The 19,427-nt window shown below is 37.5% G+C and overlaps 1 protein-coding gene across 1 annotated transcript in view; it reads left to right on the top strand.

Annotated features, from left to right (window-relative positions):
* FAM193A (family with sequence similarity 193 member A) overlaps positions 1–19,427 on the top strand; it is a 101,133-nt gene that overhangs the window by 78,493 nt on the left and 3,213 nt on the right. Inside the window, exons 15-20 of the mRNA XM_045019531.1 lie at positions 2,384–2,582; positions 4,377–4,649; positions 5,114–5,396; positions 7,633–7,819; positions 9,837–10,067; positions 12,742–13,585. Coding sequence (XP_044875466.1) covers positions 2,384–2,582; positions 4,377–4,649; positions 5,114–5,396; positions 7,633–7,819; positions 9,837–10,067; positions 12,742–13,585 — 2,017 coding nt within the window. The remainder of the gene's footprint in view (positions 1–2,383; positions 2,583–4,376; positions 4,650–5,113; positions 5,397–7,632; positions 7,820–9,836; positions 10,068–12,741; positions 13,586–19,427) is intronic.

Here is a 19,427-nt window from a genome sequence, read left to right as displayed (position 1 = left end):
CTGGAGTGGCTTACAATTGTGAACGTCTATCTTAGGGCACACTATCAGAAAACAGGGCAGACACCCACCTGGTGTTATGTTCTATAATTAGATTTCACTAAGCCAATAACAAATGTGAACTCCTGAATCATTATACCAGTCCTACCATAGATGATAGACAGTCTCCTTAGGCCCTCCAGTCTACCTTGCCACCTAGACAAACTGGACTTTGTGATTAAACCAAAAATCACAATACACTCAGGTTGCTCCCAATCCCAAGAGACCAGTCACTTACTCCCAATCAATTGGTATTCTAGATCTTACACCAATGACAGCTCTGGTAGCCAATTGTATAGTAAACTAACTAAAGGTTTATTAGCTATGAAAAGGAAGTGAGAGTTATTGAGAGGTTAAAGTAGGTAAAAATATATGTACAGGTGAGTCAGTTTGTAATTCCAAATGGTGGCAGTGATAAGAACAGATTTTAAATTTTTATTAAAGTTAATGTTTAAAAATGATTAGAGACAAGTTAAGAGGGAAGGTACTGTACATCTAGGGTCAGGCTTGAGCTATGAGGGATTACAGGTATCGGTTGCAAGGATGAAGAGAGACATACATATCACATAACTGGCATAGACCCAGATTGGGGTGCAAGAGATTTTTAAAGTGTCAGTGGATAAGTGGGCACGGGTACGCCAAATTACCAGTTTCCCCAAAGTCTTTTCAGGGTTCTCAGATTGTCTGTGGGGAGCTCTGCTTTGTGTCTGATACACTTCCCTGTAAGAGTCCAAACACGCAGGATCTTTCCATGAATCCATACTTATAGCTGCTTTCATAGAAAACAAGCTGGCAGTGTTACTACCCACGTGGGCTTTTCATTTGATGACCGATAGCGAGGAATGCATTTTGAATCTTTGACCTCCGATCATCTCACCCAGTGACCACTTGCTTTGAAATTAGCACTTTTCTGTTAAAATTCATCACTAGCATTCCACAAGACTTCTTTCTCAACTGATGGATTATTTAGTTACAAGGGCATACACAATGTAAATGTTGGGTACTACATTATAACCGGATACAAATAAGTGAAAACAATGCAAGTAACATCCCATTAATTTTCATGATGTTTAAACACCAAATACACTCTTGTACATCTAACAATCACTTTGATCTATACTAATACACAAGTGAATTGGCCTGTGGCTCTGTCATGAGCTGGCACCTGGTCTTCCAGCGTCACAGGATGAATCACTTTTACTGTCAATGGTATGTGAGAAGGGGAAAAACGCAGCTTCAGTTTCAGTTTCCAAGTTGTATATGCAGAGCTGGCAATTGGGAAAACTACAAATCTTTAGTTGAAAATGGAGCAGACTTGATATGGAGTCAGTGACTCAGAAAATGTGGGACTCTGCAATGCTACTTTTAAAGTGTAACTCTCCAGATTAGAGGAAACTTGCACTCACAGATCTTAGTCTGATTCAGATGGAGGCTTTAATGTCTGGTCCAAAGTGAATGAAATGTGTATTCCTGTGATGAAAACACAGATAGTTGGAATGCAAAAATCTTAGTGTATCATACAAAAAGATCACAGAACACATCAATTGGTGTATATTCAGATGAAAGTAAACTCTATTGGTAACATCTGTAGAAGAGGTGTGAAGTGAGTATATTAGAAAAACTTCAGGGATAAGAAGTAAGAGGAAAAAATAAGTCAACGAGTAGGGTTTAGTTGGTTTTGGACTTTTTAACAAGAGGTCAGGCAGAAAGGGGGTTCTAAAATGTGGTTTTAGTATTGTGAAGCAGCTGAATAGGCACAGATAATAGGTTAAAAATAATGAGTCCTTAAAGGTTCAATTTTTATTCAAATATAATTTTTAATAAAAAGTGAAGACCAACAGAAACACAGTATGCACACAACTTTTTATAAAAGGAAAAATTTTCAAATATTTGTCAGCTGGTTGCTCTTTAAGAGCTATATATAAGTGAGTGTGTGTATATATACATGCAGTTAAGGTACAACCTACACATATGCATATATAAATACACCTCTACCGCGATATGACACTGTCCTTGGGAGCCAAAAAAATCTTACCGTGTTATAGGTGAAACCGTGTTATATTGAACTTGCTTTGATCCACCAGAGTGCGCAGTCCTGCCCCCCTGGAGCACTGCTTTACCGTGTTATATCCAAATTCATGTTATATCGGGTGGCATTATATTGAGGTAGCGGTGTATAAACAAACCTGCCATAATTGTTACTTCCGGAGACAAACTTTTATTAGTTTTTAGTTTACATAATTTCTTACAGGGTCATAACACTTTATTATAATAACTTGAATATTGATGTTGGAATAACTGTGTAGGCAGACAGACTATTAATTAGAAAATACTCTTATTTTTGTAGGCATTACCGCCAGCACCGGTTCAGAATCATACAAACAAGCATCAGGTATTCAATGCGTCGCTCCAAGATCATATTTATCCAAGCTGTTTTGGGAGCACTCCAGACTGGAATAGCTCTAAATTTATAAGTCTTTGGGGATCAGAAATGATGAATGACAAGAACTGGAATCCAGCTACCTTTTTGCCCGAGACACTTCCTGGTGAGGGTTTGTTATAATTTCAAACTGAATAGCTATGAAAACTGCATTATGAAACTGAATGTGACACTTTGTCTCGCAATGGTACATTTCATTATCATTTTTGAGAGAGCAGTTAAAGATTTGCATAGACAGGGAGTCATGGTAGCTATAGTGGCTGAAAACATGAAAGTAGAAACTCTTTAATCTCATTGCAGGGGCAATTTTGGCCTCCGGTGTATATATAGAGAAATTTATAGAGATGCTTGCATCTTCAGATTTGTGCAACTACAGAAGGATGTGGGTTTAGAGAGATGCTTATAAGGCAGAGATAGGAGACTCAGGATTTTTACTTCTTATCACAAGACCTTGATCTTGTTTCATAAAATTATAGGAGCACTGCTAGACTAACACCACAACAGCTGCCACAAATTCCTTCCTCTTGTCGCTGTGATGGGAGAAAAGCTAGAAGAACCCAGAATGGATGACTTTGATGCAAAACAAGCTTCAGAATATTTTCATGTTACATTATGTTGTAGAATCACTTCCTTAGACCTTTGAATTTATTTCACTTATCATACAAAGGAACAATTTATAGATCAGCTGTCACTATAGGGTCAGTTATTTAGGGGCTTGTCCAAATTGGAATTGTGTACATGTATGTTTCATGTGAGTTCAGTATGCCTTGCTTCATTAAACTAGTAAGTCTGAGGGAATTCTAATTGGCAGTTGGATACAGAAAAGTCTGTGCTGCTTTGCAGCAAAATTCATGAAATCTAAAATATCGTTCTGGTGAGAGAGAACAGAGGAAACTCAACCAATAAAATAGAATACCGGAGGCTAAAATTGCCCCTACAATGAGATTAAAGAGTTTCTACTTTCATGTTTTCAACCACATGCATCCGACGAAGTGGGTATTCACCCACGAAAACTCATGCTCCAATACGTCTGTTAGTCTATAAGGTGCCACAGTACTCTTTGCTGCTTTTACAGATCCAGACTAACACGGCTACCCCTCTGATACTAGTAAAATAGTAGTAAATGTATACGTGTACCTTCTTCTCTTGTTTTCATTACAAATATTGCATTTTTATGCAAGACTTCTTCCTGTCGTAAAACATGACTCACTGAAAAACTGTCTTGTTCTGAGACTTTATTTTGCCTTTTGTTTTGGTTGTCTCTTGTCTGGCCTGTTTCTAATTTGTACCCAGCTACTAGTAGCATTAAAAAACTAACAAAATATTCCATCCAGGTCACTAGTGGAAAAAAAAAAGTGAGTGAGTAATCTCCGTTATGGAAAGTCACACCCCAAAAAACACCAGCACAAACTGGCACTTGGAGTCGCCAATAACTAAGTAAGCATTTAGGCTACATTTTCTTCTCACTCTGATTGAGGTGGTGTGCTGTCAGTGCCTTTTGTGTTATATGGCTAAACTGGGCATGAGACTCCAGAGCTGTCAATCTTACACATTTCACAAGTGTAAATTCACTTAAAAAAATTAAAAGGTTGAACAGATATGTACAGTAATGCAGTATGCTGCTTATTACCACTACTGATATTTAAGAACACATTTAAAATTTTAGTTTATATGACCAATCAGCCTGAGAATTTAAATTTAGTTACACTTACATAGACTAACATTCAGCGAGAACATATTTACTTCAGTAGTCCTACCAGGCCAGTAATAACATACATGGCTAGATATAGAAGTACACATCAGAGTTCAGAAAATTATAACATGCTTAAATCTGGGCAAGTGCCATAAACACAATTCTGGTAATTCTAGACGTCTTAATTTCTGTATGTTTCACTTGAAGGGAATGATCTATTAGCACCAGCACTCTCAGAAATAAGACCTGAAGCACTTCCTACTACATCTAGCAATGAAGCAACAGCAGTTACAGATAGCAAAGAGAAAAAAAATGCTGCAAAGAAGAAATGTCTGTACAATTTCCAGGATGCCTTTATGGAAGCTAATAAAGTTGTCATGGCAACCTCTTCTGCCACTTCTTCTGTCTCCTGCACAGCTACTACAGTGCAGTCAAGCAGCAACCAGTTTAAAGTATCATCTAAGAGACCTTCATCAATAGGTAAGAACTATAATGCATGTGAAGTTACTTGAAGTCAGTTGCTAAATTAATGAGCCACAAAGGTTTTAAAGTATCATTATTCATATTATGTATTTAAATGGTTTAAACAGCTTCTTTTAATCAAAACTCACCTATTAATCTTGACCTATATTTTTTTCTGTAATCTCTTAACCCAAAAGGATTTAATCATGAGTCCTGAGATTAAGATTGGTTTGACCAAAATGTTCATGTGTAAAAAGGGAAAATACATTTTAAAGATATATTCTTTAAATATGCTTGAATATCTTAATTACTTAGTTTGTGACTAAAAAGATCACTTACCTGATTTTTAAAGAGCTAGATGTCAAGAATGGCTGGTACCACAGCTGGAATGACTGGTTAGAGCTTGTGGAGATTTCTGTTAACTTCCTTCAGAAAATGAAGTAACTTTTTATTTATATATTTATTTTTCCTCCCAAATTTAGGAGAAGTGTTCCACAATATCAATAAAGAGGACCATAGACATTCTGCACCAGTTGCACCACGAAATAGCCCTACTAGTTTAGCATCCCTTCCTTCACTCTCTCCTGCTGCACTGTCTCCAGCCACTACACCCCATATCCCAAATCTTGCTGCTCCATCTTTCCCCAAAACTGCTGCAACGGCCCCTGGATTTGTGGATCCACATTCAGGTCTTTGTCCCTCCACAGTTGCACCCCCTACTTCAACCACAAACAGCTCTGTAAGTGCGCCACCAAGTGTCTGCAGGTGAGTTTACTTTGTTCATACTTAAATTGGCATTAAAAATAGTAACCAAAATGTAAAATAAATTATCGCTCTTGCTGCACCATTTTGTACACCATTATAACGTGAGAGGAGGTCTTGTCCATTTGATAGATGAGCAGAACACCCGAGTTCTGTTCCTGGTCTGCCACTCACCAGCTGTGTGACTTTGCACAAGTCACATCAAGTGTGATGTTACTCTCAGGAAAGTGTGGCCATGGTGTTTCTGCGGTAGGGTTGCATTTTTTTTGTCACATGCAAAATCACACTTGTTCAGTTTATAAGTCAAAAGACATGTTTCCTCACTGCGTGTGCTGAAATATCACCTGGGTTGGAAAAGTCATTCATCTTCAAAGTCTTTCTGGTTCATTCATCATTCCCAATAATATTTTCTACATTTGGGACTCAATAGATAATTCTGTTGATGATGCATACACCAGAATAGATCCTATCATACTTTGTAATACCAAAATTGTTATGACAGGGCTAACAGGAACAAAAAGCAGTGACAACTTACTTTTTGTTAGTTTAGTCAGCAGACTTGACTCAGAAACCATACAAGGAGTATATTTTATGAGAAAGCTACCATATTTAAACAGTGTTTTGACCATAACTGCACTTGCAACTTTTCTGAATATCAGTTCCCCATTTAATGTAGTAATTAACATTTTTTGTGATGCTTAAAATTTTAAAGATCTTTGAAAGCTTTGGGTAAATTGTGCTATATGAGTACAGGACATTATGGCAGAGTGATTTCATAGTGACACTGATTTTCCAGTGTCCGAAGGAATGTTCTAAAGGCAAACCCGTTGAGTCATTCTTCTGAGTACTCTGACTTGTTGTACGGTGGTGATGGTTGCTATGGAGGAGGTGGGAGGCCACAGCAGTAGTTATGATGGGGCAGCTTGAGAACTAAGCAGAGTTATAGCTATCCACTTGAGTTACTTTATATTAAAAAAAAGTTAGCTTTGTAACATCTGGCTAGCTTTGTAATACTGCTGTTTGAACTAGAGAAATTATTGAAGTATAAAAATGATTCTTTGTAATAAAAAGAAGTGTTTCTTTGAGCATAGGTTACCTAGTCTAGTGCAATAGAACCTAAATTTCTGTTAGCACCACTAGGTGCTGCTGTAATGCAAATAATATTAGGCTGTGTAGGAAATGGGATGGAGAAAAAGACAGAAAATATCATTCCGTTATGTGAATCATTGTACACCTTCACCGGAAAAACTTTGTTCAGATCTGTTATCCCATCTAAAAAGGATATAGTTGAAATAGAGGGGGTTCAGAGACAGGTGATGAGAATGGGGAGAGACATGGAAAAGAATTCAGTATGAAGAGATAGTGAAAAGATTGGGACTGTTCACCTTGAGAAGAGTTAAATAAAGAACATAGAACATGTAGAACATGCACTACATTTTACAGTTTCTCATAATGAGACATTAATTATAAGTACTTTTTTCACACTATGTATAGTTACGGAACTCACTTTTGTGATCTTTGAGGACGAGCTTAGCAGAAATCAAAAAGGATTGGGCGCTTACGTGGATTACATGCATATGCAGAGTTATAAGCATGAAAGTTATTTTAAATATTTAAGGACATAAATCAACCTGTGTTTCTTGGTGAATCAACTTTCTCTGGGCTAAACTATCTTATAATTGCCTCCTGCAGAGTTTTATCCCTTCTTCTGAGACACTTGATACTGGACTAGTTGGATCACTGTCTGCTCCTTGTTTTCAGCTGATCTTGAGACTCTTGTTAGTAGTAAAGAGTTTGGACACCTGTAGAAGCAAGGGGGGAGACGAGGAGAGCAAATACTGTGTGACCAACCAGCTCTGCTGACCACCAGTAATCCATAGATCACAGTTTGTGAATCACTTTGCTTTAAGAAATGAAAATAACTATTTTCCAGATTATGAATAAGAGTATACCTTTTAGACCAGAACGGATTTCTCTAAACAGTGATTCTCCAGTTTACTCATTCAATGGACCACTTCGTGAGCATTTCATGGAGACATCTCCCCTTAAAACACCCTAGTCTTATTGCTTGGTTTTGAACATACAGCTCTGCAGACTGCTAGAATAGGTTTTCGGGTGATGCACATCCCACAGTTTGAAAACTGCTGCTTCTGATTCGCATACATATCTCTCTCTATATACAGATATAATATGTTTCTTTTTTATTATATTGTAATAAACCCTCTTTTCTTTAACACAGTGATCCTGACTGTGAGGGCCATCGCTGTGAGAACAGTAATACATATGATCATCAACAGTATGATGGAGAGGAGAGCCAAGATGAAGACAGCTGTTCAGAGCATAGCTCCAGTACCTCAACATCCACAAATCAGAAAGAAGGAAAATACTGTGACTGTTGCTACTGTGAGTTCTTCGGTCATGGAGGAGTAAGTTTTGTTTAATGATTTTAATAAGAGTAACTGTTTTCAAGTGTGCTGTCATCTGTTGCTTGTTGTAATAATATCTAATTGGCAGTAATATTAGTAATAGTAAAAATAAATGACCATAAATTCCTTTTTTCATTTTTAACTGTAAATTTTAATCTGGTATCTTATAATCAGTTTACTGCAAAGATAGGAGTTTTGTAGCTAAACAGTGCTTTAGAATGCATTTTCTAAGAAGCACTAAAAATAAGCTAGTGACAATAAAACGATTTCACAGCTAGATTTCCAGCACTGTGTGAATTTAGGTAAATTTCCAGCTGTGTGAACTTAGGCAAATTATTTAACCTCTATTAAATCTGTGAAATAGAGTGATTGTACTCTAGCCACCTTTGTGATACACTAAGAACAGAGAAATAATAGAAAGGTTCAATATAAGGGTAGAAAATAAAATGTAAACTGGTAAATTTGTACATCTAAAAATACCTAACATGATTGCTCAGCTAGAAGTAATTCAAGAGAGCGCAACAAATGAGGATTTAGGAGGAGGTCAACTTGAAGAAAAGATTAACAATAGGTGCTTAGGCTGGTTTCATGATGGCTAAAATGGGTATCTTGTAGCCATGTATGAGTAATCGTAAAGTGTAAGAAGAGCTGTGTATGGCTCAGAAGATTCTCTCTCTCACCAGCAGAGGTTGGTCCAATAAAAGATATTACTTCAGTCACATTGTCTCTGAGATGAAATCAAGTTATTTAGCCTTGTTTGTATGTATATATCTATAAGTAATGAGATGACATTGAGCAAAAGAGCACTGCACTTCAAAACATTCTTGCCACAAAATCTATCAAGTACCTTCTTGGCACTAGAAATCTGCATCTCTAATTTATATAACTCTCTGACCAATTCTGAAGCTTTAAAGGGTTTGTTTTAACTACGATTTTGATTTTTTTTTTTTTTGTGAGCTGGCATCATCTAGTACAAGCAAAGCTTTAAAACGCTTCTTTAAATTTAAAAAAAAGTTTCTTAATTCTTAGTATTACAAATATACTTATTAGTGAATTATTTTTTAGAATTGTAAGAAAAGTGCACTAAAACACTGACTTGACTAACTTAAAAGGCATTTTGTAGTAATAACAAAGCTTTATTATTATTAATTGGCTATGGGATCTCTTTCCTTTTGTCTGCTTTTCTTCCGTGCTGAGGGTTTGACTCAAGCCTGTTTAAGTCAATGGGAATCTGAAGACTTATGTGCATACTCCTTGCATATGCAGCAAACATGAACATTTTAAAAGTTCTGTTTAATTGCAGTTTTTACAAATTGAAATAGATACTTTTAGTGTGGCAATCTATTTTAAGGTTTTACACAGCCATCCATTACCATAGTAGCTAATTATCTTCCATGTAAAATCTGTAATAATAATTAAGTACATAGTGGACTTCATGGAGTCTCTGACGCTTTTCCCATTTTGGGGTAAAAACTATGCTTATGGGTATTAAAACAAAATCAGCCATTACTACCTACATTGTATAGCAATAAAGACAATTCAAAGTGACAACCAACCCAGCTCACTGGATTGGGCTATAGTTTTAGCCCAAAGTCAAACAAACAACTGCGTGAAAGTGGTGGTGGTGGCGGCTTATTTTTTTCCCTACCACTAAATATTTACATGGAAAACAGTGGCAGCAAAGCCTTACTCCTTTTTCAAATTACATTTAATAATCTAACTAACCATAACTAATTCCTGACCTATCACTGGAAACTCCTCTGCTGGCATTTGATATCCCTCTACCTCCCCACCCACCTCTTCCACTACAAGATGAAAGTAAACAAACAGGTCTGGCTAATAAGACAGCCAAAAATGTGTTGTGATACTGTTGTCTGTGGCATACATGTGCACACAACCGACATTGGGAGTCGGTATTGTTTATGCACTACCTGAAACTTCATATTGCAAAATTCTAAGATGTACTGTGAAACTTTCAAGCCAGGTTACTGTATTTTTTTTCTCTTATGGCCATTAGCCACCCGCTGCACCAACCAGTAGAAATTATGCAGAAATGAGGGAAAAACTTCGTTTACGTTTGACAAAGAGGAAGGAGGAGCAGCCGAAGAAACCAGACCAGATTTCTGAAAGAGAGAGTGTAGTTGACCATCGAAAAGTGGAAGACTTGCTACAATTCATAAATAGCTCTGAGACCAAACCAGTAAGCAGCTCTCGGGCAGCCAAGCGAGCGAGACATAAGCAAAGAAAGGTAAGAAACAGACCCATATTTGTCATAAATTATCTAACTTGAATTTATAAAGGCATTGTGTATATAGGTATTTGTGTGAAACTTTCCATCGGCATCATTTTGAATGGCAGACTACTGATTGAATGTGCATTACTGATTTTAAACTGCCATTGATGTGTAGCCTGTAGCATACAGGTATATAACACAGTTGGTTTAGTCTGGTGGGTATAGTCATTGTGCTGTTTTGAAAGCTATCTGAGTTTTTTTTACTCTGAGGATTTACCAGTATATCATAGCTCTTTTTTTAATTGCAAATAAATTGCATATTAGAACTGCACATCTCCAAAAGGGGGTATTTCTTAGTGTCAAAAATTTCAGGATCTTTGAGTAACCATCCTGGAGTGCATTAATGTGACACATTAATAATGGGTGGATGTAAAAATCTAGCGTTCTTTACTATCAGTCAGCTCCATTAAAATGTTCCTTCAACCATGTAGCATAGGAGCAGTATGTCTGCTGATGTGGAGGAGACTCAAGATTTGTAAGTAATTTGCACACCTTCTACTGGATTTGGAAGCTGCTCTGGCACCCTCTATGGTGGTCTAAGTGGAATTAAAGACAGGTTGAGTGAAGAGCCATGATCTCCCTGGTTGGCTGAAGGGTAAATATTCATAGAATCATAGAAGATTAGAGTTGGAAGAGACCTCAGGAGGTCATCTAGTCCAACCCCCCTGCTCAAAGCAGGACCAACCCCAACTAACTCATGAAATTGCAGTATGAAGTCTTAACTTAGCTAGCTTTTAAATGCCAGTTGGCAAAAAAAAAAAAAAGAGAGGAAATATATGGAATTATGTCCTTCAAAAATTGTGAGATTTGGTTGTGAGGTGGTACAGGAAAATGGTTTAAATTTTTGTCTTATCTTAATAAACAGAAAATCTGGATCTCTTCTTGAGTTGATATCTTCACACACCAACTTCAGGATATACAAGTTCAGAATAAGGCTTAAGTTACTGTGTGTGTTTGAAATCTGGAAAATAAATTTTATAAGATCACTAAATATTCCACATTTTAGGTGATACTTTACTTTGCATATTTGGATTATTATATTTTCCTATAAATTTGTGGTTGGGGTATTTAGTAGGGGGGCCAAAGTTGTTTTTAACATAGGCCATACTAATGAAAAATAGACTATTTTTTCATACATCCCAAAGTTAAGAAGTAGTTTTCTTTAAACTGCTTGTTTTTAACATTGTCCGTTAATTCATTTTAAAAACACAAATTATGCAAATACAGTGCTGTGTACTCCAGAAGAAAAGAATTAGAAGATTTTGTAGGATTTTTTTTTTTAAAAAACCCTCAAAAAAACCCCCAAATTTTCTAATCTCTTAAAATGAATGGGTCACATATAAGCGCTTCCAAAAATTCACAAAATTTTTGCGAGATCTGGCTGTCAACTAGCAAATGGCACTGTACAAGAAGCTACTGCTCGTAATTTAATTGAGAGGTAAGCAAATGTTGCACAATAAAACCTTGATTATTTTCAGTAATAACTGAGAAGACCCATTTTGAATTAGTAATCAAGTAAACAGTTTTTAAAAATTAATAATGAATGACCATCTTTTTATTTTTTACAACTTTAGTGTTAATTTGCTTCATAATTTACAAGTAAAAAGGACTGTGATTCTCATATAGTGTTACTGGATGACATTATTTTTATTGATGGTTGTTAAAATTTAAAGTACTGTGGAATTTTCCAATTAAGAGCATATTTTCATATCAATTTGTTAAATGTTCAGTGGAATACTATGCGTTTAATATTATAAAAACAATACTGAAAAAAGGGTGTGATCCACTTTAGTAATATGCATAATACCTTTATCTAGGTGCATTCACTAGATTTTCAGGAGAAGGGCCTCTTTGTGGTCAGGAATAACACTGTCATGTTTCTTGTGTCATATTTACACCTATTGGTACTATATATGAACACCCAGCCTTTATCCACCCCAGCAACCTATTCTTGCTTGTGATATTATAAAGGATATACAGTTGTGCGCTCAGTTGAATATTGTCTCTTTAGTGTTATAAAAATGAGCTGAAAAATGCTTTTTTCCTGCTTTATATTGAGCACAATGCAAGTTATTGTAAATGGAAAATGTGCTATAGCTTCATGGACAATATATATAGGTAGCTGCTAAATGTGTTCATTTTAAATTGTTTGCCTATTCTAATACTATTCTTGAGGGGTACATTCATGTTCCATACGTGGGCTTGTCTATACTACTGCGCGGGATCGATCTAAGATACGCAGCTTCAGCTATGTGAATAGTGTAGCTGAAGTCGACGTACTTAGATCTACTTACCGTGGTGTCTTCACTGTGGTAAGTCTACAGCTGATTCTCTCCCGTCGACTCCTCTTGTGCTCCTCGTTCTGGTGGAGTACCGGAGTCGACAGGAGAGCACTCAGCGGTTGATTTATCGCATCTATACTACGTGATAAATCAACCCCCGTTGGATCAATTGCTGCCTGCCAATCCGGCAGGTAGTGTAGACAAGCCCTGTGACTTCTAAAATTCCTTAACAAATCCTTGTAACATGGAATGTTTAGGAATTAGCTGTTGAGATGAAGATCTTTTCCCAAATGTCTAGTTCTTAGAATCTTTGTCATCATTTATTTAATAAACTGCTGCTTTTGTAGCTAGAAGAAAAGGCTCGTCTTGAAGCAGAAGCCAAAGAGAGGGAGCATCATCAATTGCTTGAAGAGCAGAGACGGCGGGAAGAGGAGGAGGAAGAAAGACTAAAACAGGAGCTGCAACAACTTCAAGAACTTCAGCAGTTACAAGCTGTAAAGAAAAAGAAAAAAGACAGAACAAGTAAAGACTGTCAGAAGATGGAAATGCTTACTCGAAACTGCCAGGCAGTGAAGGAATCAATCCCAAACCCACCAGAAGACATTCAGAATGGCATACTTGAGCAATCAGAAAAGGTAGAAACCTCATCTAGTTCACTGTCTAGGCATGTAAATCATGTGGAACAGAGGCCAATTCCTGAGATGGTCTGTGAACTGTCTGATCCCACAAACACTAGAGACTCAAAGTTGCTTTTCCAGAAAGAGATGAATGTGAAACAGCATGAGCCCCTGTCTTTTCTCTTTGATATAATGCATCATCATAAAGAAGGTAATAGTAAACAAAAACTAAAGCAAATAAACAAACCCTGTGCTGAACAAATGAAAAAGCCTGCTGAATCCCCCAAAGCAACAGAGATTCAGTGTAAGACCAGAAACCAACTCGAATCCAAAGTGAAAGCAGCAGAGCTCCCACTGCTTGCAGAGCCGAAAAAAGAGGACAAAAAAACAAGCAGTAATAACAAAAAGCAGCTGAATCACGTAAAGGAAGAGAAAACACCTGTAGTGAGTGAGTCCCCTTCTCCAAGTGAGCAGCAACAAAACAATAAACTGATACTTGCAGAATCTCCTCAGCCAAAAGGCAAGAACAAGAAAAACAAGAAGAAGAAGGGAGACAAAGTCAACAATTCCATAGGTAAGTGCATAACTAATAATTTTTCATATAGATTAGTTTCAAAATGTTGGGACAGCTCTCCAATCACTCATGTCAGTGTAAATTGGGAGTAACTCACTGATGTTAAACAGGTGTGAGAGGAGAATCCGATCTCCTGCATCTGTTGTCAGTCACTATAATGACATTTTAGTTAATTATGCTATTTTTCTGTGCTCTTAGCATTGATATTTAATCTGATGTTCAGTATTAATAGAGATGCAAATAGCTAACCAGTATGGAATAAGTATGGAAAAACATGTAAGAGATTATTACAACTAGTGTTTTTTGTATCCCTTCTATACACTTTGAGTCAACTAAACAATAGGATACAAGTACCATCTCTTTCATAAGACCTATATGAAGTGACAGACTTGAAATATAATTACTGGATATTTTGATGACAAACCCCATTTTGGAGAAACTCTTTAACTAGTTTTCAAAGCATGTTTTTTAAATTAATCTCTACTGTGATAGGAGGATTGAATCAGTAGGAATATAGAGTCTAAAACCAGTCACTCTCATATCACTTGGTAAATCAAAGAGCACAGGATTCTGCAGACAGTGAAGAGTTAGTTATGCATACATTGATTTCACTTAAAAACAATCTTTCTCCATAGAACATCTCTGTACTGGAAAGGTGATTATAAAGCAAGTTCAGTATTTCATTTTATTCCTCTACAAACAGTTTCACTATGCATTCACAATGAGTAAATATACTGTGAAGTAAAATAACTGAATGTGAAAGTTTGCCATCCAAATAACACACACCAGATAAGAATTGCTTCATACATGTATTTTATGCATTTTTCCTTACTAAGAAATGATTAATTATAAAGCATGTCACTATATTTCTCTCACAAGATGGAAAGATGTACAATTCTTTTCATAAAGTGATTTTTAGCACTACTTAAAACGTACAGGTAACCAGGTTACTTTAGTTTCCCTTTCTAACCTCAGAACAGGCATATCGTGAGCAGGTGCAGTGCAAGCTTCCCCACAGTGCCCTGCTACCCAGAATACCACCTCCACGTGCTAGCATAGTTCAGAATCTGTGTCTATTCAGTCTTTGATGAGACTACTAATTTAGTGATATGGACATTTGTATACGTGGAGTTGAACTGAGAATACCAACAAATTTTCCATAAATCACCAAATAGCTATGTGATAGCAGTGCTTGAACTAAGCATCTATGGCATAATGGCACTTAATTTTAGCATTTATGTATTTCATCCTTGCAGCTCTCTTTAGTATTCACAGATTAAAACTTGAGATCCTTGGAGGGTGGTGTGGGGTATGTTCCAGAACTTCACAAAACTGAATTATTGTAAGTTTCATTACCAGAGCACAGAACAAATGCATGGTGATCATGAGTGCTGGATGAGGAGCCCAGGTTCGTGTTCAGTCGTCTTATGCTGGGATTGAATGAAACTACCTCAGATCTCTCTGATTCTTCCCATTCCTTCACCCTTTTGTTTCCCTTCCCTGCACATCTAGTTGTAGTTTGTTGGGGATTGGGTTTTGGTTTTTCTTTCCCTTCACATTGGCCTCACTTCCCAAACTCCTTTATTTCCCACCCTTCTGTGCATACCATCCTTCTCAATTTGCAGAGGAGAATCATAGACCATGCCACCTCTCTTCCTCCTCCTAGATATATTTGATGGGAATTAATGATCACTACTGCTGAGGAACTGGAAGGTGTGGAAGGCTCTATAATAGAGCTGGGTGAATAGTTGAATTTTTTGCTTCAGCCAGCCAAGTGAAAAATCAGGAAAAATTTGGTTCGATTCCAGGAATGTTTGGAATTTGTCAGCAAACTTTGTTCATGTCCAACACAAATGCCCTAAACACTGGACTAAGTTGTGTGTCTGTAACCTTTAGACCAGTGGTTAGGGCACTTTCCTGGGACACCCAGCTTTAAATCCCCATCCTGGAGCAGGAACGTCAGCTCAGATATTTCTCCTCCCAGGTAAGCATCCTAACCATTAATCTATAAGGTATTCTGGGGTGGGATTTTCTCAGTCTCTCCTCTTGAAGCTATTCCACTTAGGTACACAAAGTATTTATTGGGCCAAAGACAGAGTGACTATCTAGTGATAAAGGCTCTTTCCTGGCAGGTAGGAGTCATGGATTCAAATCTTCTTGCTGCCTAGTTGAGCACAGTGGGGTCCGGGTCCTGGTCCTGGACTCGGGCTCCTAGGTGCTGTGATCATACAAATAATAAATAAGGAAAGCAATTCTCCAGTTAGTTTTTATACAAACACAGGCTTGTTCGTAGTAGATTTAAAACAGGGAGACTTTAATTTTGCATATTTTTGTAGCAGCTTCAAAAGTTGCTCTAAAAAAAGGGAGAGACTGGAGTAAGTAACCATGAAACCCCCTAGGTACCCCAGGATTCTCCAGAGTGCCGAAGCCAGTAGTATCTCTAGAGAAGAGTCTTATGTAATTTAACAGGTAACTAAATCTCTAGCCTTTGAAGTTTACCCTTCTGTGAACCAGACAGCCCTGTAAATACAGAGCATCTCTCCAGTACTCTCATTCTGCATGGTTTCATCATAATGAGGAACTATTACATTATCCTACAATAAAATGATGCTTTGTTAAATGAGAAGGGATCCCTCACTGGAAGCAGCACTAGCTTCTTCCCTCAAGTTTTCCTACTGATCCAGTCCTACTATTTTAATAATCATTTTCTAAGACAATGAAGCTTGCCTATCCTTCTTCCAATTATCTGCATTTTAAAACCCATCTTTTAAGTTGGAATTATCTTTTCACCCTTCCTAATTTCATCTCATCTCCATTTTAAGATCTGAATTAGGAGATGTGGAAAATTATGATTAGTGAACTCTTGCTTGGCTTGTTTGCTGACCACATGTTATTCCAAATACAGTTTACAGATTCACTGTTCAGTATGACAGAGCACTTGCTGCTGATCATAGAATCATCAAAATGTAGGGTTGGAGGGGACCTCGAGAGGTCGTGTAGTCCAGGCCCCTGCACTGAGGCAGGACCAAATATACTTCGGACATCCCTGGCAAGTCTTTATCTAACCTCTTCTTAAAAACTTCCAATGATAGCATACCAAGATTTTGTAGGCATCGCGACAGAGTTTTAACGGGGGGATTAGGAGGAGGATTAGAGAGTTTTCTTCTCAGCCCTTTTGGCAGCCAATTGTCTTGGAAGATGCAGCGCAAGGATCTGTGCTAACAAGAAGACCTAAAAGTCTGTTGCTGCTGTTAGTTTTTAGCATATTTACTTTAGATTACATGGAGAGAGACTTTTTAGACAAGCAAAATTAAATTGTAACATAAAGCCATTGTGTGGGCTCAATTCCTGTCGAAACAACGTTATAGTCAACAGTAGTCTCCAACCCATGGTTAAGTTACAATTACATCTGGCAGGGTAGACTGGACCAAATTATTTGAATGCCCTCGAAGTCATGTTCTAACAAAGCATGTGCCATAGCATGGTTGTATAAGAAATGAAACATGTTTTTGTTCTAACAAAACAAGAGTCTTCTCTCTGGCTGATTCAGAGGAACGATTTTAATCCATGTATCCTTTCTCCCTGTTGAGTATCTTCATCATTAGGCTGTAGAGTCGTTCTCTCTCTCAGGCCCAGTGAATATTTTAAATATTTATACAAAGAGAAACAGCTTCAGCAGGAGAGATTGTGGGGAACTCACTCTAGAATAGCTCTAGTTAGTATGTTTCCCTGGGAGCTGGGAGATCTGAGTTGAAGTCTCTGCTCCAGAATGTGGATTCAAACCTGGGTTTCCATATACCAACCATATGCCTTAAGCACTGGGCTAAATGGCACACATGCACATTCATGAAGCTAATTAGGCTAAATTCAGGAAATAGTTTTCAGTTGACGAAAACAGCAGGTTGGGTTTTTTTGTTTTGTTTTTTTGGGGGGAGGGGGGTTGTGTTTGGTGAATGAAGTATTTATCTGAAACATTTTGTGCAGCTCTAATCTGTACCCTGGGGTGGAGGGTGGGGGAGAGACAGGAAGGGGAGGGTGGCCTCTGCAACATATTATCTATTTCTGCTGTTTTCTCCTTAGCTCAAGTACTTCTTCCTTTTTAAATGTAAAATCACTTTCAGAAAAAGTGATCGGACACGGGCCCTATTTTACAAAGCAATAATTTTATTCTGAAATTACTCGTAGAAGATCCTGGACTCTAGTGCAGAACAAATGTGGCATCCGTTAATATTATTACAACTATTCAGAAGCGATACCCTGATCTGCTCTTATTCTGGACTCAGCCATCAGTTTCAGTCCTATGAATCTCCAATTACTCGTGGGTTTCATTTAGACTGGTAGTTCTTGGTCATGTTGTTCCAAAGTTAATCGATTGCCGATTAACTGGAGTTAACTAATGTAGTTTTAGTGCGACATGTTTCACAAGCAGTCATTCCAGATCATGCTTCAGCACAGTGTAAACTGAACCATGACCAGGAACAAATGATTGTGGAGTGGGATAGATAATAAGACAGTAAATATCATAATACTGCTGTATAAATCCATGGTAAGATGACACCTTGAATACTTCGTGCAGTTCTGGTTGTCCCATCTCAAAAAATGTATATATTAGAAATGGAAAAGAGACAGGGAAGGGCAGGAAAAAATGATTAAGGGTATATAACAGCTTCAGTATGAGGAGAGATTAAAAAGATTGGGACTGTTCAGCTTGGAAAAGAAACAACTAAAGGGGGCTATGATAGAGGTCTATAAAATGATGAATGGTGTTGAGAAAGTGTATAAGAAAGTGTTATTTACCGCTTTGCATAATACAAGAACCAGGGTTCACCTGATGAAATTATAGGCAGTAGGTTTCAAAACAAACAAAAAGTAGTACCCGGTACTTTATCACAGAACACACAGTCAACCTGTGGAACTCATTGCCAGGGGATGATGTGAAGGCCAAAAGTATAACTGGGTTCAAAAAAGGAATTAAATGAGTTTAATGGCGGATAGGTCCATCAAAGACATGTTCTGGGTGTCCCTAAGCCTCTGACTACCAGAAGCTGGGATTGGAGTCAGGGATGGATCACTTGATATTTGCCCTGTTCTGTTCATTCCCTTTGAAGCATCTGGTATTGGCCATTGTCGGAAGATAGGATACTGAGCTAGATGGATCATTGGTCTGACCTAATATGGCCGTTCTTATGTTTAGATTAGCATTCAAATCCTGTTAGTTAACTTGAGTTACAGCCTGACCAAAAACTAGTCTAGACAAAGCCATAATGAACTGTGGGGTTTTTAAGCATCTCGTCCTAGGCCAGTACTATTCTTTATATATCCTAAATAGGTTCTGAGGTCAGACAATGTTTAAATATGGATGTAAATCATGATAAAAGCACAGAAGATCACAATCATAGCTATATCATTATTCTGGTTTCATACACTATGACCCAGGGCCAGTATTATCAGTACTGCAAAAAACCATCTCTCAAAGTATTTTTAAATCAAATGTGAATTAGATTGTTGCAAAAACTGCCTCTCGGGTGTATAGATTCATCAGAGGGTGATGAGGCTAACAAGTTCAGGGCAGCCAATTATTGTATATTTTTCACTCCGAGTAACCCTTGCTGGCTGATCAGCTCTTTAGTTTCCCAGTCTGTTCTATAATTGAACTCTCTCTTGCATGGGCCAGTCCTGTGGAATGTTTTGTAATCAATGTGAACAGTTGCTGCTGATTCCTTTTTGTCTTTACTATTGGAAATAAGTTGTTTAGGTTTTTTAGCCTTCAGCCAAAAGAAGTATACAAAGGCCAAGCAGTCCTCAGAGACCTCACTTCAGTCTGTCCAAATATTTTTTTCTT

Source organism: Mauremys mutica, chromosome 5 (genome assembly GCF_020497125.1).
Source record: "Mauremys mutica isolate MM-2020 ecotype Southern chromosome 5, ASM2049712v1, whole genome shotgun sequence".
NCBI classification, from domain to species: domain Eukaryota; kingdom Metazoa; phylum Chordata; order Testudines; family Geoemydidae; genus Mauremys; species Mauremys mutica.
The sequence above is the reverse complement of the archived record's forward strand: the minus strand, read 5'-3'. Positions and strand labels throughout refer to the sequence as shown.